At 45.5% G+C, this 23,047-nt stretch overlaps 1 protein-coding gene across 2 annotated transcripts in view; it reads right to left on the bottom strand.

The window, feature by feature from the left end:
* Nucleotides 1-23,047, bottom strand: part of nemp2 (nuclear envelope integral membrane protein 2) — an 87,667-nt gene that overhangs the window by 11,490 nt on the left and 53,130 nt on the right. For both annotated transcript variants that reach the window (XM_038789148.1, XM_038789149.1), the window contains exons 4-7: nucleotides 21,582-21,654; nucleotides 21,057-21,147; nucleotides 15,710-15,812; nucleotides 14,785-15,010 (exon numbers count right to left, since the gene is read on the bottom strand). In XM_038789148.1, coding sequence (XP_038645076.1) covers nucleotides 14,785-15,010; nucleotides 15,710-15,812; nucleotides 21,057-21,147; nucleotides 21,582-21,654 — 493 coding nt within the window. The remainder of the gene's footprint in view (nucleotides 1-14,784; nucleotides 15,011-15,709; nucleotides 15,813-21,056; nucleotides 21,148-21,581; nucleotides 21,655-23,047) is intronic.

Here is a 23,047-nt window from a genome sequence, read left to right as displayed (position 1 = left end):
AACCAGGGAATTCAATGTAACATCCCTTGGCTGGACTTCGCAGCTTCCTGACCAGTGTCATCAACTAAGTCATGAGGGGAAAGCCCTGTCACCAAAATATTATGCCTACAGTGGGCTGAAATACCTGTGGCATCTGGGAATAGCAAAGAATGCATGCACCATGAGAGCTCTCTGAGAACTGAGCACAGGCCTGGAGGTCTCCCGTGGTCTCACACCAATTCCACATTAATAGAGAAGAACCCTTTTTCAACTGGTAAAGGTTACAGGGACTCGGGGAGCTCTGGTTGCCCGAAATGCACAGTCAATAACCCCTGCCTCTACTGGAAGCTCCCAATGGCCCCAAAGCCTACAGATCTCTGGATCTGTTCTCAATCGTACATGGTTGGAAGGCTGGAGTACAACCTTTCCATCTGGTTGCAAATGGAGGCCTTTAAGTGGGCGGCACGGTGGCAAGCACTGCTGCTTCACAGCACCAGGGACACCGGTTCAATTCCTGCCTCGGCTGACTATTTGGAGTTTGAACTTTCTCCCAGTGTCTGCGTGGGTTCCCTCTGGGTGCTCCGGTTTCCTCCCACAATGAAAAGAAGTGTAGGTTAGGTGGATTAGCCATGATAAATTGCCCCTTGGTGTCCACGGATGTGCAAGTTAGGTTATGGGTTTAGGACAGGGGACTGGACATGGGTAGAGTTCTCATTAGGTGCAGACTCGATGGGCAGATTGTACCTCTGCACGGTAGGCATTCAATGATTCTAAGTGGGCAATTAATGTTCAACTTGGGGCTTCAACTTGCCACTGTTGGTATTAACCCAGGATGACCATGCTAGGAAGACAAGAAGCACACCTTGTCCTCGTTGCTTATGGGGTCTGGGGTAGCGGGGCGGAATCCTCTTTTAAAGGTGCAGTGCCTGATTTAGGGCCCAGGAGCTATACCACGGAGAGCCACGCCCCTACATTTGTTGCTAGCCCCCTGTGCAACCCCCCCCCCCCCCCCCAAAAAAACCATCACTCATCTGGGATACAGCGATGATCCTAAGCCTGGGGCCATACTGGTAGCAGGCACCACCTGCCCAGTAGCATTGCCATTCAATAGAGCTGTTTCTTCCATAAAAGAGACATTGCAGAGCTCTCGCTGGTGCTCCAGCCAGCAGCCAAGAACCCCATCACCTCCACAAGACGCTTCTTCACTTTTGCATTGTCAAGATTGTTTTTCTGCACACCTTCACACCAGAAGTGGCAAGTACAGAAGTAAAGTACTGCTTTTGCTGGAAATCTGAACTAAAAACAGAAAATGCTGGAAATATTTGTGAGGCTGGGCTGCATCTGTGGGTGGAGGAACAAAACTAACGTTTTGGGTCAATTATCTTCTAGCTCAGTACGCTAGACAGCTGGTTTGTGATGCAGAACAAGGCCAGCAGCGTGGGTTCAATTCCCGTACCAGCTGAGAATTCGGAAGTCTCCCTCTGTGTACCCGAACAGGCGCCGGAGTGTGGCGACTAGGGGATTTTCACAGTAACTTCATTGTAGTGTTAATGTAAGCCTACTTGTGACAATAAAAATATTATATCAGAATTGAAGAACACCAAACTGACCATTTGGGGAACAAGCATTGGTCACAATCAGCTGGAGAGTGCTAATTATTAAACTTTCTTAAGACAGCAGGGTAATGGATGGGGATGCAATTCAAGTGGGTATGTTTAAAACAGTAATGAAGTCAAACAATAAAAGGTAACCCAGATTAATGTGATTCATCCTAAACGGCATACAAGTGCCTGTCTGCAGTATATAATCAATCTCGACTGCATGAATCATAGACACGGTGCGTCTTCACTTTGCCAATCTTTCGACATTTAGTTGAAATCTCTGGAAGGCATCATCAGCTTTAAAGAGTTTATTTTTTCTCAGGCTGCCCAGACTTGCCATGAAGCACTGCTCATGTTAAATTTATTTCATTGGTGATCCTTCCCTCACTTTGGACTTGACTGCATCACTGCCCCATCTACAGGAAATCCCTCTTCATACCTCCTCACCAGTAACTTGAGGACATCACTCTAAATCAGGGTTTTTCAAACTCAGGGTCGCGACCCACGGGCAGGTGTCACGTGAGAGTACCTTTAAGAAATGGGTGTTTATAGATGGTATGTATATAAATATCTGTAGTGAGTGTACCTTTAAGAAATGAGTGTTTACTACTGCATTTCTGTCAGAGAGTGGGTGGAGCTGGGCTGTAGGTCAGCTTTTTACTTTCGCTTTAGGCCGCTTGCTGCAGCGTGTGTTTAGATTCGTTTTCAGTTTTGGAGCTGAAGCCTGTACTGTTGTTCTCTCTGCCATGAAAAGACTATTTCTTGATCATTTGGTGACTTCAGAATTATAAATGTTCTCAGTAGTGAATGTAAACCTAATGTGCTTCTGTTAAAAGGTGTTCCTTTGGTCTTCTCGATGTTGTTTGGGAAGTTATTAAGGATTACTTAGTGTTCTATTCTTTGGGGGTTGTATTTGAATTAATGGTTGCTAAGATGTTCACTGTATGTTTTAAAAAGGTTAATTTGAGTTCATAGAATAAACATAGTTTTGGTCAAAAAAATACTTTTCCATTTCTGCTGTACCACACCTGTAGAGTGGGCCATGTGCTCCCCATACCACAATCTATTAAAAGTTGTGGGTCAGGTGAACTCCATGATACACTTTGGGGTTCTCTAAACCCTGGCCCATAACACAGGTGTCGGGAATGTCACGGAGCGATCAGTTGTGACTTTCCCGATTGCAGGAAGACCCAATGGCCGCGACTGGCTTTTTAAGAATGTCAGCCAAGGATAGTCCCCGATTGGCTGTGGCGTTCGAGGGGGGCTGGGCGGCGCGAGGCTAGGCTATGTGCTGGTCACTGTGCATCGAGGAGTGTGGACAGAGGCTGATGGGCGTCCACGTGGGCACGCAATGCGAAAGGTGGTAGCCTCAGCTTGGAGTTCCACTCTGGTGCTCGTCCTCTGCGTGCTGCTCAGCTCATCCCCCGCCACCGATCTGCAGTATGCGACCTGGGGGTACGTGGTCAAGCTGTTCCAACGTCCGGCAAAACGGCTGCTTCCACTCCCATGACATGAAGTACTGATCAGGAAGTGGTCAGCAGTCTGTGACTGGGGTGGATGCTACTGGACAGCGAGAGGGAAGTCAAGCCAGGTTTGACTGCAAGGAATGCCAATCAAATGAGGCCAGTCAAGACGGCTGACACATGTCAATACTGGAAGAAACCTAGGCAGTTGTCACTCTCTGGAAACCAGGAAGTAAGTTCTTTTGGTGAGAATGGAGAAGGAAGTGACTTGGATAGTGCAATGCAGTGGAATCAGCAAGAAATATTGTGATATTGTATGTGTTTGACAAGTTACTTCATCTCGTCTAAAGTCATAGTTTGTAAAGTAAAAACAAGATTATAATTTTTTCTACACGTGTTTAAATTTCTAAAGGAATGGGAATATATTTAAAACAAAGTTTGTGTGTAAATGTTAGGTTACACATCATGTTCAAATGAAATTGTTTTAATTTTCAGTAGTAAATAGTCAAAAAAATTGGAAAAATCAAGTATTGGAAATAAAGTTTCACGGTTAAAAAAAAGTATGTACGTCTGTGCCTTGGGCGCAAAGTCATAGAGGGGAGATTCTTCCATTTTGTATCTGCCAGTAAGCAAGCAACAGGACTGTGTGAAGAACTGAAGATGGATTCTTTTGCAATAAGGAAGAGAGGGCCAGAGTCACAAACAGGCCAGGATCTTACAACTGAATTTGCTGGTGAGAGCTTCACAGGAGAGTCCACGGTAGGACAAAGCAGTGCTGCTGTGAGCTGTATATAGAGCCCAGGGCCCTGGTAAACAACTCATTAAGAAGAAACTTAAATTGGGAACAAAGCAGTGTAAAGATGGTTCCTTGAGGTATGGCTTTAATTGTGCCAATGTAAATCAGGATGCAAAGCCCATGTGTATTATATGCAGGGAAGTACTGACAAACAAAAGTTTAAAACCCTCAAATCTTCAAAGGCATTTGAAGACTTGGAGGACAAACCTCTTGATTTTTTTCAAAGGATGCAGCGAGAAAATCGTCAGCTGAAGTCCTTAGCAGAAATGTAACATTGAATATTGAAGCAAGTGAGACCGTGAGGACCAAGCAGGCTCACCTGTCCCATGAAAGGTAAGCAATAATAGTGTGTTGCAATCGTTGGCCAACGTGGGTCACTAAAGTCGGCTGACATGGGTCGTGATCTTGGGCCCTGAAGATCAGTCAGTTGGCAATAGTGGGTCCTTGGAAAAAAGTTCGGAAAACGCTGCTCTAAATTGTGTGTTTGCGCTGGAAGTCTCATGAAATTCATCTTATTGCTTGAAACATTCAAAAATAATGTGGACAGTGCAAAAATTGAATGAGCTTTAGACAGTTTAGTTCTGCAACATGAAATATTTGTGCAGAGGAGAACCATATATCAGCTTGCACCTCGTGACCACTGAGTATTGGCCCAGATTTCTTGGTCAGCAGTGATGCTAGGCTGATCAATGCTGACTGCAAAGATCTCTGTACCCGTACCATTTTGCATTCTTCCAGCTGGAACTACAGGTTCCCATTGCATCAGCAATGCTGCCATACATGGGGAACACTGGCAAGGGGTGCAGTGAAGAAAACTTGTTCCCCTTTTACAACATCAGCTGCTGTAGTCAGTGAAGTTTTCAAAGGTCTGAAAGATTTTCCAGTGGGCAATGAACGCCGGTGAGCAAGGAGCATGGCTGGTAGGGTCAGGTGGCTGACGTTCAGTTGACACGGAGTTGGGGTGGCGGGGACCAGTCGGCTCAGCGTGGGGGGGATGGGGGATGTGAGGGTGGAGGATGATAGTTGGGTTGGGGTGATTATTTGGTTTGGGGGCTGATTAGTTGGGTGGGGGATTGGGAGGGGTTATTAGTTGTGTCGGTTTCATTATTTGACATGGGGGGGGGGGGTGGGGGGGGAATTACTTGGGTCTTTGGGCTTGATGGGTTGAGTTCACCGAATGACCCCCATCGGAATTTTAACTTTCTGGACAATTACAGCTCATGTGCACACACCACAACTTTCTCAGGATTCCTAGACATAGGAAATAAGACCAGGAGGAGGTCACTCAGCCCTTCAAGCCCGTTCCGCCTTTCATTATGATCATGGCTGATCATCCACCTCAATAGCCTAATCCTGTTTCCCCCCACCCATATCCTTGATCACCTTTGCCCAAGTGCTATATCTAATTGTTTCTTGAAACCCTCACTACTTTCTGTGGTAATGAATTCCACAGGTTCACCACTCTCTGGGTGAAGAAATTTCTCCTCGCCCTCGCCTCTAGGCACAATAACGACGTCATTTCAGTGCCCCATAGAGGAGAAGGTGGTGTTGTGGTAATGTCACTGGACTAGTAATTCAGGGGCCCAGAATAATGTTCTGGGAGACATGGGTTCAAATTCCGACACAGCAGCCGATTTGTTGTAGCTGTACTGGAATTTTAAAAACGCTAGTCTTGGTGATGGTGTCCATGAAACCACTGTTGGTTGTCCCACAGACCAGTCACACCTGACGTAGTCATACTCACAGTATCATACTTTACAGACAATGCCCCAGACATGACCATCAGACAGGACAGCCAGCTAACGGATGAAATCGGATTAGTACTGATGCACGAGTGCTCCATGTTGAGAGCCACGTGGAAGAAGCACAGAGGAGGCAATAGCACAGAATATACTCTGGGTGGGGAATTTTAATATGCATCACAAAGAGTGGCTCGGCAGCTTCACTGGGACTTGTCCAACTCAGTCAGTAAAGATTATAGCTGCTAGATTGAGTTGGCAGCACTTGGTAAGGGAACTAGCAAGAGGGGAAAACCGAATGGTCTCATACTCAGCAATCTACCGGGTGTCACATATGCATTTGTCCACGATAGCATTGGTAAGAGTTCAAGACTTCCTGGAGACATCCACGATCAAAGCACTGGCACATGATTGAGTTTGTCATCATCCGATCTGGAGACCAAGAGGATGCCCTCATTACCAAAGCGATGACAAGTGCTGATGCCTGCTAGACAGATCACTGCCTCATTTGCTCCTCTACGTCTATCGAAGCAACGGAAGATGAAGAAACAGCTCTGAAAAAAGATCAATATCGAGCAACTTCTAGTGAAACATGCTAGTGAACTTCCAACAATATCTTCTCCATAATCCACAAAGTGTCCATTCTAATGGAGTGGAGGAAAACTGGAAAGAGCCAAGACCACCATCATCTCAAGCTGTGAAGAAACCATCACGATAAGTACACGAAACAACAAAACTGGTTTGACAGGAACAACCGCACCATCGAAGACTGCCTGGCAAAACAACATAACCAGCAATGCAAAGAGGAGAGCTCACCAACTAGTCATGGCGGATGTACAAAGAAGAGCTATAGAAATCAAGAACCAATGATGGACTGAGAAAGCTAAGGAGTTCCAACTCCTCGCTGAAAAGCATGATACCCAGGGCTTTTTCAGTGCCACCAAGGCAATATATGGACTCAATAACCTGGGCTAATGGTAAGATTCTTGGTAGTGTGGACGAGCAGAGAGATATCGGTGTCCATGTCCATAGATCCCTGAAAGTTGCCACCCAGGTTGAGAGGGTTGTTAAGAAGGCGTATGGTGTGTTAGCTTTTATTGGTAGAGGAATTGAGTTTCGGAGCCATGAGGTCTTGTTGCAGTTGTACAAAACACTCGTGCGGCCGCATTTGGAGTATTGTGCGCAGTTCTGGTCGCCACATTATAGGAAGGATGTGGAAGCATTGGAAAGGGTACAGAGGAGATTTACAAGAATGTTGCCTGGTATGGAGGGAAGATCTTATGAGGAAAGGCTGAAGGACTTGAGGCTGTTTTCGTTAGAGAGAAGAAGGTTAAGAGGTGACTTAATTGAGGCATACAAGATGATTCCTCGGATGGTGATGTCCAGCACGAGGGGACATAGCTTTAAATTGAGGGGAGATAGATATAGGACAGATGTCAGAGGTAGGTTCTTTACTCAGAGAGTAGTAAGGGCGTGGAATGCCCTGCCTGCAACAGTAGTGGACTCGCCAACACTAAACGCATTCAAATGGTCATTGGATAGGCATATGGACGATAAAGGAATAGTATAGAGGGACTTTAGAGGGGTTTCACAGGACGGCGCAACATCGTGGGCCGAAGGGCCTGTACTGCGCTGTAATGTTCTATGTTCTAGGCCTCAAACCAAGGCGGATGGAAGCCTCTTGATAGACAGAGACCAGATCAACCTTCGATGGAGAGAACACTTCAAAGAACTCTTAAACTGTTATACAACTATAGATGAGTGAGTGGGTGTTTGAGAAAATCCCCCAATTCCCCATCAAAGATGATCTTGGACTCACACAGAGCGTGGATGAAGTCGAAGCAACCATTAAACACATGAAGAACGGAAAAGCCGCGGAGGTGAATGTGATGCCAATGGAGTTTTCAAACATGGAGGAGAAGAGATCACCTACCATATTCATCCGCTGTTGCTGAAAATTTGGAACAGAGAAGCAATTTCTGCCAAACTCAGGGATGCCGTCATTGCCACCACCTTCAAGAAAGGAGGCAAAGCAGACTATGGGAACTACCAAGGAATCCTCGTTCTTTCCATTACCAGAAGATCATCGCTCGAATCCTTGCTGACCACCTTCTCCCCGTTTCTGAAGAAATCCTTGCAGAAAGCCAGCGTGACTTCCGACAAAACAGTGGAACAGCGGATATGATTTTCACTGCTCGGCAACTTCAAGAAGAAATACCAGTAGCACCATCAACCACTCAACAGGCCCTACATCGATCTGACCAAGGCTTTTGACTCAGTCAATCGGGAAAGTGCTATGGAATTCTCAGTCAAAGACTGGCTGTCCAGAGAAAATCCATCAACATCCTCCAACTCATAGATATCATAGAATTTACAGTGCAGAAGGAGGCCATTCGGCCCATCGAGTCTGCACCGGCTCTTGGAAAGAGCACCCTACCCAAGGTCAACACCCCCACCCTATCCCCATAACCCAGTAACCCCACCCAACACTAAGGGCAATTTTGGACACTAAGGGCAATTTATCATGGCCAATCCACCTAACCTGCACATCTTTGGACTATGGGAGGAAACCAGAGCACCCGGAGGAAACCCACGCACACACGGGGAGGATGTGCAGACTCCGCACAGACAGTGACCCAAGCCGGAATCAAACCTGGGACCCTGGAGCTGTGAAGCCATTGTGCTATCCACAATGCTACCGTGCTGCGCATGACATGGTGTCAGCGACAGGCCACACTGACAGAAATGAGACAGAAACTTTGGAGGTAAAGACTGGAGTCAAGCAGCGATGCGTCATCATCCCCAACCTTTTCCCCATCTTCACCACCATGCTTCATCTTGTCAAGAGCAAGTTTCCCCAGAGGTGTGGACATCGTCTACAGGATGGATGAAAAACTTTTCAACCTCAACTGGCTGAAATCCAAGAACAAAAGTGACACTGACATCACTTGTGGAACTTCAGTATGCTGATAACATCGCCATCTCCACTCTCTCAGGAGAAAATCACCAAGCCACACTGGACACCTTGGCAGAAGCGTATCGCACAATCGGTCTCAGTCTCACCTTCAAGAAGACTCAAGTCCCCTAACCCAGGGAAAGATCCGGGGCGTGATTTTCCGACCACCCGGCCGGGTGGGAGAATCATCGGGGGTCGGCGTGAATCCCGCCCCCGTGTCCTCCTAATTTTCCCGCCCCACAAACTGGCCTGGCGTGAGTCACACCGCCCGCCTCAGAGAATGGCAGGGTCCGGGGGGACTCGATGGGCGCCGGGGCTGCCCGAAATCTCCGACCCACGATGGGCCGAAGTCCCGCCCGTCTGTTGCCGGTCCCGCCGGCGTAAATTGGAGTAGGTCCTTTACCGGCGGGACCTGGCGGCGCGGGTGGGATCTGGCCCCGGGAGGTGCCCCACAGTGGCCTGGCCTGCGAACGGGGCCCACGGATCCGCGGGCGGGCCTGTGCCGTGAGGGCACTCTATCCTTCCACACCGGAGGGTGTGGTCCTCCGCCATTCCCGGTGCAGAAGCGAATCCCTCTGCGCATGCGCGGAGATGACACCAGCACGCACTGGCACTCCTGCGCATGCGCCGACTTGCGCCTGCTGGTGGAGGCCCTTCGGCGCCGGTTGGCGTGACGCCAAGCCCCTTTCCCGCCGGCCGGTGGGGCGCCAACCACTCGGGGGCGAGCCTAGCCCCTGAAGGTGCGGAGGATTCCGCACCTTTGAGACGGCCCGACGCCGGAGTGGTTCACGCCACTCCAAACCCCCAGGACCCCCCGCCCCGCCGGGTAGGGGTGAATCCCGCCCCCGGTCTCTCCCTCCATCAAGATCAATGGAGAAACCCTCCCACACGTGGAACATTTCCCATACTTAGGGAGCCACCTCTCCTTGAAGGCTACATCGATGTGGAGATCCAACATTCTATCCAATCCGCGAGCGCCTCCTTTGGAAGCCAAAGAGTATTTGACGACCATGGTATCCATGTTGACACCAAGACGTGTACAAGGTGGTTGTGCTCCCAACTCTTCTGTATGGCTCAGGAACCTGGACTAGATACAGACAACATCTCAAGGCCCCTGCGAGGTACCATCAACACTGTCCGAAGCGGATTTTATGCATCAACTGGAAGGGCAAGTGTACTAACAGTGTCCTTGAAGGTGACTAGAGCACAAGCATAGAGGCCACAATCATTCAAAACCAACTCCGTTTGGCCGGCCATATGCTTAGGATGTCAGTGTTCTGACTATCAAAGCAAATTTTCTTTTTCTTTTCCCAGCACAAGGACGACTTCTGGACAAGAGGACAAAGTGAGCACTTCAAAGATACCCTGAAGGCTTACCTCAAGAAATACAACGTAGGGCAGCAATGGCAGAAAGAGCGAGGGGATGAGTACAAGAACCCAGCACAGATTGGGTACAAATGGAGGATGCCTCCTGTAAAAGAACGACCTTCCGGCCCCGGCCACAGCAGCACTCACATCCCACTCTACAAAATACACAACAAGTCCAGTGGTAGCGGCCAGGCTGAGAATGTGGACGCAGCTGAGACAACACTTTGGGATAACTGAAATGTCCCCATCTGCGGCAATTACAGATTCGCCCCAGCCATGCTAGATACCACCTTTAAAAGATGGAGGTGGGACGGGGGCAAACTGACGGTCGGGTACTCCTCCGTAGGGCACAGACTGGCGACACTGGACAAACTGACGAGGATGTGGAAATTAGCAAAAGGACAGGAAATGAGACATCTCCAAATAAAACACTTCCTCCGCAAAGAGACAGTAGGGTACCCCTGTGGGCCCCAGAACCCACACTATTAGAGGACCTGATAGGCACAAGCAGCAAGAAGTGGGGAAGGGGGGGGGGGGGCTATGTGGGAAAATGACGAGACCAGACAAAAATGGGAGACCGAACTGGGGACAGAGGTAGGGTGGGGACTCTGGAGCGAAGCAATGAGTAGGGCTAACTCCATCTCCTCTTATGCAAGGCTAAGCCTAATGCAGCTCAAAGTGATGCACAGAGCGCACCTGACCAGAATCAGAATGAGCAGGTTCTTCCTGGAGGCGGAGGATAAATGTGAACGGTATTAGACCAACCACACCCACATGTTCTGGGCTTGTCCCAAATTTGCTGGGTTCTGGACAGCCTTCTCAGAGGCAATGTCCGAGGTTATGGGGGTGAGGGTGAAGCCATGCCCGATAGTGGCAATCTTAGGGGTATCGGAGCAGCCAGGACTACACATGGGGAAGGGGGCTAAGGCCCTTGCTTTCGCTTCCCTAATCGCACGCCGGGGAATCCTGCTCGGCTGGCGACCGGCAGCACCACTCACAGCTGCAGACTGGCTCGCTGACCTTTCGGAGTTTCTCCACTTGGATAATATTAAGTATGCCATACGAGGGTCGGACGAAGGCTTCTTGGATACTTGGGGGCAGTTTGTCGGCCTGTTCCAAAACCCGTTTTAAGGCCAGCAACGAGGAATAAGATAAGAACAAAAAACCAAGATAGATGAGGAACCAAAGGACTGCGCAACCCAGGGTGGGAGGGGGGTCTTTCTGTCCAATAAAGTACGCGGGTAAGAAAAATGTGATGTATATTTACAATTGTTTATAAATATGAGAAATGCTAATAAAAAGATTTCCAAAAAAATCTCAACGAGTTTTCTCCCAGGGATGGGAGGTCCCTGTTTTCCACTCCCAAAGCAAAAATTCAGCCCTTTCAGCATGAAAGCTCAGTTACAACAGTACCGAGCTCTGGTTAGACCCCACTTGCACTACTCAGTGATGGGCAGTGCACCTCAGGAAAGTTATATTGGCCTTGGAAGAGAAACGCAGATTCATCAGAATGTTTCCAATGCTAAGAAGATTAATTTGGAAGGACTGGTTGTATAGATGAGGCTGGGAGAAATCTTTCTGTGACACGTTTCCCAGCACCCACCCCCCCCAACCCGCAAAAATAGGTTAGAGCAATGGTGTTAAGGGTTAAGGAATCAAGGCTGGTAGATAGAGTCAAGATATATATCAGTCATAATCTAACTGAATGTGGAACTGAATCAATGAGTGGGATGACCCACTTTTGATTCTATGAAAGATGTCCTGCAATTGCACATTCTGGCCCATTATATTTTAAAACAATTCACTGTAAACAGTGACCCTTATTACGATGCTTTGACTAAATCTTCAGATTGCCTAATTCTTCAAGTCATTCACTGCAGGGTTTTGTGGAGGGTTTTAGCACAATTTTCATTTTGCCATTTAGGAATGCATCAACTGCAGCAATGAAATGGGAGTACAGCAGGGTCTCTTTTCACCTTAAATGGGAACAAATTTAAAAGTAAATATATTTGCACCCTCTCGTTATAAAGCGGGCGAGACATGCATTTGGCCTTGTGAAATATGCTGACTATGTACTCAAAAACGGCCACTTTTTACTCTGAACAACGAGATGAAAACCTCATTGTTGACAAGGAGGGAATTTGGTTTTCAGATGAGCAAATCAGAAAAGGGGTGAGGAGGTAAGTTATAAAATACTTCTGGAAATATTTTTTTTAAAAAGCTAATTTTGTAAAACACTTGTTTTTATTTTTCAATATTTTAAGTAATGTTCGATTTAATGATTAGAAACTTACCTTGGGGTATATTCATGCCATAAATTTAGCATTTGTACAGACTTGGTATATTGCAAATCTAGAATTCTAGCCAATATGGAACGTCTCTATGGCAAAATAGAATAAGATGCCCTCTTGCCTGGACTCACATTAGATTTTGGTTTTAGGAGGTGTCCATATATATTTTATTTGTGTAGTTTTTCCAGATGTAATGATTGGTGTTCCACAGGAGTCTATGTTGAGGCGGCTCTTATTTACCATAGATAAGGAAACAAGAACATTTACTGATAAAACCAAATTGGAGCATTTGGCAATTTATGACAAGAATTGTGAATGATGTGGAGATGCCGACATTGGACTGGGGTGAGCATGTGAATTGCGCTTTCACGTATCTGATCGTCAGTCCAGAAGTAAAACACTCGAACACGTCAGTAACGAATATTCGTTTATTTACGGCCGGGACAAATCTCTAAGCAGTCGGGTAACCACCTTCGAGAAGTGCCAAAATCCCAGAATAAGGACGGTATCTTTATACATCTTACAGCTTAGGGGTGGTCCCTTTAAATTCCTAGATACACCTATGATTTGGCAAGGATCCAGAACATGTACATATATGGAATTATCCTTCGAGGTCGGGAGGTTATTTTTGACATAATCATTAGCACAAGTCACTATCAATATTAATACAAAGGTTTTTGTATCCCATGGCCATATGGCTCAACTCACTCCAAAGACAGTCCCTCTTACATTTCAATGTTTATTTGTTCCAACTGGTCAAACGAGCTTAATTATGTTATCTCTGCAATAAAGTAACGGTTCCCATTCATTCCATTCTTTGCCTTTTTGACCTCTCTGCTTTTACAGATACGGGTCGGGTCAGAACATTAATTAGTACCAAAGTCACACTCCCTATATTCCATCCCATAACCTTCTGACATCTTTGCTTTTACAGATACCGGTCAGACACACTCCCTTTATTTCATCCCTTGACCTGTTGACATCTCTTTCACAGAGCTTTTCAGAACTGTTATATTAACCCTATCAGCGAAGTTCCAAATGAAATCCACTTCTACAAGCACAGTAAGAAGTCTTACACACCAGGTTAAAGTCCAACAGGTTTGTTTCAAACACTAGCTTTCTGAGCACTGCTCCTTCCTCGGGTGAATGAAGAGGTATGTTCCAGAAACATCTATATAGACAAAGTCAAAGATGCCAGACAATGCTTAGGATGAAAGCATTTGCAGGTAATTAAATCTTTACAGATGCAGAGTTAGGGGTAACCCCAGGTTAAATGGTGTGAATGGTCTCAAGCCAGGACAGTTGGTAGGATTTCACAAGCCCAGGCCAGATGGTGGGACATGAATGTAATGCGACATGAATCCCAGGTCCCGGTTGAGGCCGCACTCATGTGTGCGGAACTTGGCTATAAGTCTCTGCTCGGCAATTCTGCGTTGTCGCGCGTCCTGAATTGGGGAGCAGTTCAGAGCCCCGAATTGTCTCTTTTTGCTTCGGACTGCCACATTAAGTGCCACATAATAGGGCAGTGGTAAGTCTTCCCCAGGATCAAATACCTCGGGGATAGGGTCAAGTCTTACCTGGGATCAAAGACCTCGGGTGTAGAAGTCTGACCCACTGAGAACTGCCGGCAGCTCTTCATTGCTCAGCTGCACCACTGGGAGATGCTGACTACTGCCGGTACATTATCCGCCTGAAGGCTAGAATCTACAATGGACCCAGGCACAGGTGAGTGATGGAGGGATCGGAGATTGCGGGGGGGGGTGGGAGAGAAAGCGACCACAAGGGCAGGGGGTCGCTCTCAGAGGACTCCCTCTTCCCGATGTCAGGTCTTTCAATCATTTGCTGAGTGCCATTGAATGAAGGACCACCCACCCATATCCCCGCATCCCGGGATTCCAACCCTGACAGAGTTTGCTCGTCGGACTCCCCAAATGGCAAGCCCTTGCCTATTCTGGGTGAATACCAACAGTAGCAGGATGAGGTCCTTAAGTGGACATTAATTGCTCACTTAAGGACCTCAATTGGCAGTGGGGCAGGAAAGCTGTCCACAGGCCTTGCCACTATGGACTTATCAGTGGTGGAAAAACAGCAGGGCTCCCACCTGCCACCCTCCCAACTGATTAAATGCCCCTCTGCCACCAAATTCCACCCGTTGTCAGATTTGTGGTGGAGATATACGAATATAGAGTATTGCAATCAAAGTAATTGATGCAGTGCCTTCATGAGGACACCATTACGCTTGGTCTAGTTGCATGCTAGCACACACTGAAAAGGTTCACACGTGAATAATAGTTACTTGCGCAAGATACTGGATGAACCCTCCACCTGTACAATAATTCTTCATTTCAGTGTGGCAATGCCTTCAAGGAGGAGAAGGTAATATGTTGCAGGAAAGTAAAATAAGGGTTTCCTTTTTAAGTGCATCACATGAAAGTACCATTTGATGTGCAATTAAAAAAATAAAATGACAAAAAAATTCTTCAAGCATACTTTTACCATTTTATGTACAAACTATAGTACTCAGTAGTTTTTTTCCACATGTGCAATAAAAACAAGCCACTAAAAACATAAGACATTAAAATAATACTAACCTGAAAATGAATTGGATCAAATTAACTGGGTGGTGAAGTTTGTTTGCACATAACAGAATGGCAATAGCAGTATAAGCACACTGACTGCATGTAACACCACAGTATATCAACACCAACGCTGCCAACTGTAAGGTCCATGTGAGCAGATTTATACTACGTTCATTTGACAATGGCCCATGCCTATGGCAAATGGCATAACTAAGGCAACCAACCACAAAAAGGTAACCTGTTGGTAAAGACAAAATATTAGAAGCTGGAAGACCATCTAATCAGGTTTTACACTTCATGGGTGGGATTGTTCATCTTCCCAACCGCATGTTTTTCAGCAGCAGGAGGCGGCATGCCATTCGCTGTTGATGGGAATTCCCATTGAAGTCACCTCACGCTGCCGGAGAATTCTGGCTCACAGATGTATCAGCAAAGTGGTTGACTTTAAATGCCCTCTGCAATGGTCTAGCAAGCCACTCAGTTCAAGGGCAATTAGGGATGGGCAACAAATGCTGGCTCAGCCAACAATGCCCATGAATGAATAAATAAAAACGTTAGCACAACAAAGGAGTTAATAGAATATACTGCTGAAAAAGAGGCAGTCTGTTGAAACTTTTTAATCGGGGCAAAGGAAAGAATGTAAAATTTCACAGGGAGCAATAATTTATACTTCATGGAGAAAGGGTGCTGTTGGCTGGCAAGTTGAATCGATTGTCAACAGTATTGTCATGGCGAATGAACCAAGGAACTATTATACCGCACCCATCTATTTACTTTAATAAAGGAGTACGGCCTGGACATGTTCTTTTTGTTTAAAAGGGCCAGTTCCGATGTCTTTCCCCCCTCCGCCCCGCCCAAGTAATACTCCAGTTCTGTACTACCAAGTGCCTATTTAACAGAGGTTATATGATAATAAAAAAATTACAATTGTGCTTACCAATTAAATATTTCCTAACTTGGGATAGGTTGACAACACTTAAATATATCAGGAAGACGGAGGCCGACCAACTTGGAATCTGTAGCAACAAGAATGTTCTTTTCTACAAAAAAGCAACATTGTATTTTATATTATATAGACAATAAACGCCAATGTGTCGTTGTCCATTTCTGTATCTACCTCCCTCATACATTCTCTTTTATCTCAATCCCATACACAACACACAGCACAGAATGAAACAATTTCAAGATTAGAAATAAACAGGGCACTTATGGCATATTACCATATTTTACAGTTAATATTTTCTTTGCAAAATGGGAAAAAGTACCTGCTCCAGGAATTCCTTTTTAAAAGAAATAAATTTAGAGTACCCAATCCTCTTTTTTTCCATCAATTAAGGGACAATTTAGTATGGCCAACCCACCTATACTGCACATTTTCTTGGGTTGTGGAGGTCAAACCCATACAGACACGGGGTGAATGTGCAAACTCCACACAGACAGTGACCCGGATCGAGCCCGGGTCCTCGGCGTCATGAGGCAGCAGTGCTAACCACTGTGCAACTGCGCTGCCCTTGCTCCAGGAATTCCTAACCAGTTTTCTCAATATAAGAAAGTCAACACTCGTTCTTTATTGCCATCCCTCAGATTCTCTCCCCTCCATGCTATATTAAAGACCCTCCAGAATGCAGTGTGGCACTGAGATTCCAACTTTCACATCTCTGAAATTTTCCTCTATGTATTTTTTTAAAAATTGGTCTCTTTTCTATGTCTCTTAAAACTCTCGAACACCTTAACTAAAAGAAAACATGTACAAATAGAAAATCATTGCAGAAACGAATAACGTACAAGTATCAAATCACATGTCAGAGTTACTCCCATCTAGTTTTGAACTGTAGATTTGGGCAGCACGGCAGCATAGTGATGGGCAGCATGGTAGCATAGTGGTTAGCACAATTGCTTCACAGCTCCAGGGTCCCAAGTTCGATTTCCAGCTTGGGTCACTGTCTGTGCGGTGTCTGCACATTCTCTACGTGTGTGCGTGGGTTCCCTCCGGGTGCTCCGGTTTCCTCCCACAATCCAAAGATGTGCAGGTTAGGTGGTTTGGTCATGCTAAATTGCCCTTAGTGTCCATAATTGCCCTTAGTGTTGGGTGGGGTTACTGGGTTATGGGGATAGAGTGGGGGTGTGGCCTTGGGTCGGGTGCTCTTTCCAAGAGACTCGATGGGCCGAATGGCCACCTTCTGCACTGTAAATTCTATGATTACTCTGAATAATCGCTTAGTCTCTGATACATATTAAGGAAAATTCTGTTTGAATAAACCATTACTTTTCTAAAATTATGATAATCTCTTCAGAATATCAGCTTCAATTTGCAAAAAAAAAAGCAAGGAAGTGCAAGTGAAACCTCTGGCGGATTTCTTTCAACCAGTTCTGTGAGCACTTTTTTCAAACACTGCCTGATGATATTTTAATTTCATGAAGACAGCAGATTGGTCAAGCAGAAAACATCACATGAAAATAGCACCAGCAGTACGGTGATTGATAGGAAAATATTCAAAGCACGAGTCAAAACCCTAAACTGAAAACGCTTTTTGGTCGAGTGAAGAAACTAATTGGCACACTGTACAAGGTGTTTGTTTTAATAAAGCTGGCTTTAATTCATTAAAAGTTTGTGAATTTTTGCTTTTCTTGGAAATGCAATATCCAACCTATCGATCTTCAGCTAAATAGAGAATCAATAAAATGGGGTGGGTTAGGGAAGATGCAATTACTCCAATACTGATAGTTTAATTCATGGAGAACGCATGGAGAACGCTAACACGTCACAAAATTGTCTCAGAAATGTCTGTCCTCCTTCACAGTCTAGGAATTTCAGATATATGTGTATTAAAAAAATTGTTATGATCACATAAAAATGCAAATTTATTTCTGTAGCAGTGAGATAGCATGGGAACATAAAATGTGCTATCAGTTAATGTCACATGAGAGGAAACTCTCTGTCACCCACGATATAACCCCCATTTCAATGTACCAACACACAATTGTGCTTCCTTACATTAAACTTAAATGCATAGTAAGTGTGCTCATTTTGGGGGAGTCCAGATTAAGCGGCCATAACCTTAAATTAGAGACATGCAATTCAGGAGTGAAATCAGATAGCACATCTTCATAGAATCTTCAAATATTTACAGCACAGAAGGAGGCCATTCAGCCTTCCATATCTGTGTTGGCTCTGCAAGAGAGAAATCTGACACTCTTCCACCAGAAAACTGTTGATGCCAGGTCAATTGAAAAGTACAAAATTGTGATTGATAGATTTTTGGTTGTCAAGGGTACTTTTGGTTTATGGGGTAACGGCAGGCAGAGTTAAGAAACAGATCAGCTGACCAATTGAATGGGAAAACAGGATCGAGGGGCTGAACGTTTGATTGTTTTTTCCTGAGTCACCACGTCCTTCAGTCAGTGAGAGGTTATCAGGGCCACAGCACGCAGCAAGACCGGATCATGTGTTCTGGCACAGAAAGTGGATGTGTGACAGAAGTTGAACAGATGAGAAGATTGTATGATTTTGAGCTAAGATGCAATGGCCTGACATAGTGTTACAGCAGAAGATGCCTGTGTCCAAGTTGAAGATTGAGGTACAAAACAAGGATCGAAAAGAGAGGGAGTAAAAACAAAGAGATTTTAAGAAAATGGAATGGAAAATAATGAACCATTAACCGTGTTGGTAGTTTGAAAATCATTAGTGTTAGTGTGACTATCATTTTGCAGTTTTAATTTGTAGTTTGAATTAATATGTTCTTAGCTGAAACGGTTGGAAACCATTTTAATAAAAACTAAATAAATGTGACTGGAAGCCAGCCAGATTAGTTAAGTAGACAGCCTTAATTGTGAGATACGTAATTCATTAATAGATATGTTAGAAAGGTTGGAAATGTAATTTGGAACACAAACGCTTACGACTTCAGTAATTATAAGCATATTATTAACACTTGATGGTGAGGGAAAAGATTAATGTTTGTTTCTCAGGCCACAGAATAAAGAGATAATGAATGTTAATCATGACTAGGAGAAGAAATGAATAGGCCCCTGTCTAAGGGACTGCAACTGCAGAGGACAGACAGCTATATTGACCAATTATTGGTCGAGACCCAAGCCTGACTTGAGATAAGAAATATAGGGTGCGACCGAATGGCCTTGTTGTGCTCGACTTGGTGACACGAGGAGGCCGTTAAATCTCGCGAGAGGCCTGTCCTGAGATTTGTGATGCTCGGGGCACCTCACGAGATCTTGCTAGACGTCACAATCTGGATCTCATCCTCACTGGCCGAGATCCAGAATTACATATTTAAGAAGTGAGCAGATAAGCTCACTTGAATAAGTCACCGCCTAATGCTCTGGAGGCTCTGGAGCAAATGGCAGCACCTGGGAGACCTCACCATGGTGCCGTTTAGCACTGGTCCACACAAACGTGGACTGAGTACAAGGCACGTGGACTGAGTACAAGGCACCTGCGGAGGTCTCCCAGGCCATCAAAGGCCCCCAGGTGGTAGGGTTCTGGTTAGGGTGGTGCCCTGGCACTCCTGCTACCACCCGGACACCTGGCACTGCCAGTGTGGCACTCCGACACTGCCACCCTAGCACTACCAGGTTTGCAGGGGCACTTCCAGGCTGACAGGCCAGCAGTGCCAAGGTGCCTGGTATCAAGTGGGGGGGGGGGGGGGGAGGAGGAGAGAAGAAGTGGGTATCCTGCCCTTATGCGATGGGAGCTCAAGGTCCCCCTAGAAGTTGGAGCATTGAGGGGTTTCCAGAGACCACGGTGGAGAGTTCAAGGAAGGTTGAGAGAATCGGGACAGCATTTAAAAATGGTGAGAAAACGAGGTAAGCGTGGCCTCGGTGGGCCATTCCTTGCCCAGACCAAAAGAAAAAGTCCCATTTGATAGCAGGGTCATTCTCGCTGCCAAAACGGGACTCTTTCCCGTTAAATCAAGTCCAAATTTTGAGGAGTAAGGTGTTAAAACTGAGACGATGTGTATAATTCGCTAAAAGCCAATGTGCTAACTCTCATTTCATTATTGACAAGTTATAGACCAATTGTCTATTTTTCCCACATAAATTGGCTACGGTGGGCTTTCAATATTTTGAAAGGTTTTTAAAAAAGGGTTCCGAGAAGCCATTTCGGAGTAAGGATGGGCAGAAACTGAGGCAGAGAGATGTGAAGAGAATTTTAAAGAGAAAGATGTGAGTAGCGAGGGGGAGCATTGGTCTAAAGGGCGCCATGGTGAGGTCTCCTAGGAGTGGCCATTCGTTCCAGAGTCTCAGATACATTGGGCGGCAACATATTTGGGCTCACTTAGAATATGTGAATCTGGATCTCGCCCAGCGAGGATGAGATCCAGATCGCGACGTCTCACGCGATCCAATTAGATCTCACGAGGCATCCCGAGCATCACAAATCTCACGAGGCCTCTCGCAAGATTTAACGGCCTCGCCGTGTCACCGATTCGGGTGCGACAAGATCATTCAATTGCACCCTATATCTCTCATCTTGAAGTAGGCTTAGGTCTCGACCAATAATTGGTCATCCGTAGTTGTGGTCCCTTAGACCACTGGGAGAGAGAGATGTTCACGAGAGGCAGAGAAGAGGAGGTGGAGATGAAGAGATGTTTATAAACAGATGCTCAGAGCTGTTTTTGATGTTGACACTTTACGATCTGGTCTGAGATGTCTGCTCAATTGTTAAAGTTAAGCTCTGTCCTCTTACTGTCAATTACTGTTAAATGCTGTTGATTGATAGTTTGCTCTTTACCCGACTTGTTACCCTTTCACTGATTAATAAACTTTTTGAATTCATCATTTCAAGAATTCTTTCTTGCTATATGGTTAAATCACTAGAATCTGTTGTGATTTGTGATTGGAGGATTGTTGCAAACAAGTGAACCCCATAAATCTTACTTGCAACTAAATCCTACTTATAAATCGATATTTAGAAACATAGAAAAATAGGAGCAGGAGTAGGCCAATCAGCCCTTCGAGCCTGCTCCGCCATTCAGTATGACCATATAGCCGTGCTCTCCCCATACCTCTTGGCACCTTAAGAGTCTACCAATGTTTGGATATTAAGGGAACAGAGGAATATTGGGATAGAGCAGGAAAGTGGAGTTGATGAGGCGGATCAGCCATGATCATGTTGAATAATGGAGCAGGCTTGTGGCCTAGTCCTACTACTATTTCCTATTTATTCCAGTGAGAAAATAAGAGAGAATGACAAGAGGACAAACATTTAAGGAAATCAACTGATGTGGTTTAAATATGTGGTACTTAAAAATAAAAGTATTCCTTACTTGCAATAGCCTTCTACAGACCAAAAGGATAAGGACTAATATCGCAAAGATTCCCAGCGTAATTCCTGCACAATAATAAAATGTTTCACTCCTGCAAGAGGGAGATCACTTGTGATCATTATGAAAAGATATACAGAGATATGCAACCACAACAATTTGTAAAAAATAATCATTTCCCAAGAAACGTATTCAGCCACCTGACTACATATGCATCTACTACAATATTTCAGTGCTCAAAAATAACCAAATATTTGTATCCATCAAAACGCTAGGGGAGATATTGGTGAGCAATGTGACAAATTAAATCCCTAATTTAAAAAGACAGCGTTTCTATTGAGCTTCCTTTTCAGTCACTTTTTTGATATTTACAAAATGAGTAAGAACTTGTTGGTTTAGTCCTTAGGTGGATATTGATAGGGGGTCCATTTGATTAGAATAATTTAAAACCTAATGGCTCGATTAAACTATGTCGACCATACGATTACATGCAGATTACACACATATTGAGCAATTAGTGTACAGTACCTGCTAATGCGCCGTGCAAAAAGGAACAGGATAATTCCAGCCCCAAATAGAAAAATCAACTTTGGTTCAAATGCTGCAAGAAATACATATTTAATTAGATTTTAATTGTTTTTAAGTTTACACAGTTGAATTTCTCCCCTGAAACATCAATGCACCTGACTCCAGCACTCAATTGTTGTGGAGCTAGCAACATGATTTTCCTTCTTAAAAGTTGTGTTGCCCTTTTTTCCTTGAAGAATGTCTGAGGATTTTACAAGAGAGGGTAAGAAAGAATGGAGAGGGTCAAGTGGGAACCGAAGAGGTGGCCAAATGGAAAAATGCAGGTACACACTCAGTAACTGCAGCAGCAGAGCACTATTCAAATATTGTTGAATATTTGTTGTCCAGACATGGTGTGTGAAAATCACTCAAGTTATAAGTGGAAACAAAACTGAAAAGAATCCAGAGAAATCCATGTGTTTGTTGTAAAATAATCCACACTAGATACTTGGGCGCGATTTAACACGCCTGAAACAGAGTCCTGTTTTGGGCACATATAGCCAGGTGTTTCTCGGCACCTGCAGCACCAGGAAACATCGCACTAACGGGGCTTGGATATTTTTCTTTTAATCTCGGTTGGGAACTCCCCGCCAGGGCCACATTTACCTCATTCCCAGCACTGACAAGCTCAATTCGTCAGTGCAGGAAGACGACCAGCGGGTTGGGGGGGGGGGGGGGGGGTTAAATGCCGGCCCGATCGTTCGACTCCCCCTACCGCTTCTGATCCTCCACTGCAGCCTCTGGCCAACAACCCCCGCCCCACTGCAACCTATCTCTTAAGGGGTACTCGAGACTCCCTCACCCCACCTCTTAAGCGAAGGGCACCTCTGGGCCTGATCACCTGCACAGGCAACCTGGTACCTGGGCTTTGGCAGCCTGGCCCCACCTTGGCAGTGCCCCTGCCAGCCATGAAGGGTGGCACTGCCAGGGTGCCAGCTGGTGGTAGGAGTGCCAGGGTACCCTGTCCGGAGCCCGCCTACCCAAGTATCCCCAATGCTCTGGGAGACCCCCCAGATGCCCCACAGATGCCCACGTTTGTGTGGACCAGTGCTAAACAGTATTATAGAAACATAGGAAATAGAAGCAGGAGGAGACCATTCGGCCCTTTGAGCCTGCTTCACCATTCATCATGATCAGCACTGATCATCAAGTTCAATACCCTGATCCCACCTTCCTCCCTTATCACTTGACCCCTTGAGCCCCAAGAGCTATATATAATTCCTTCTTGAAATTACACGTTTTGGCCTTAACTACTTTCTGTGGTAGTGAATTCCAGATTCACCACACGGCAAAGAATTCTCTCCTCACTTCAGTCCTATAAGGTTTACCCCTGATCCTCAAACTATGACTCTTAGTTCTGGACTGCCCCACCATCAGAAACATTCTTTCTGAATCTACCGTATAAATCCTGTTAGAATTTTGTAAGT

This window comes from Scyliorhinus canicula, chromosome 2 (genome assembly GCF_902713615.1).
Source record: "Scyliorhinus canicula chromosome 2, sScyCan1.1, whole genome shotgun sequence".
NCBI lineage: Eukaryota > Metazoa > Chordata > Chondrichthyes > Carcharhiniformes > Scyliorhinidae > Scyliorhinus > Scyliorhinus canicula.
The sequence above is the reverse complement of the archived record's forward strand: the minus strand, read 5'-3'. Positions and strand labels throughout refer to the sequence as shown.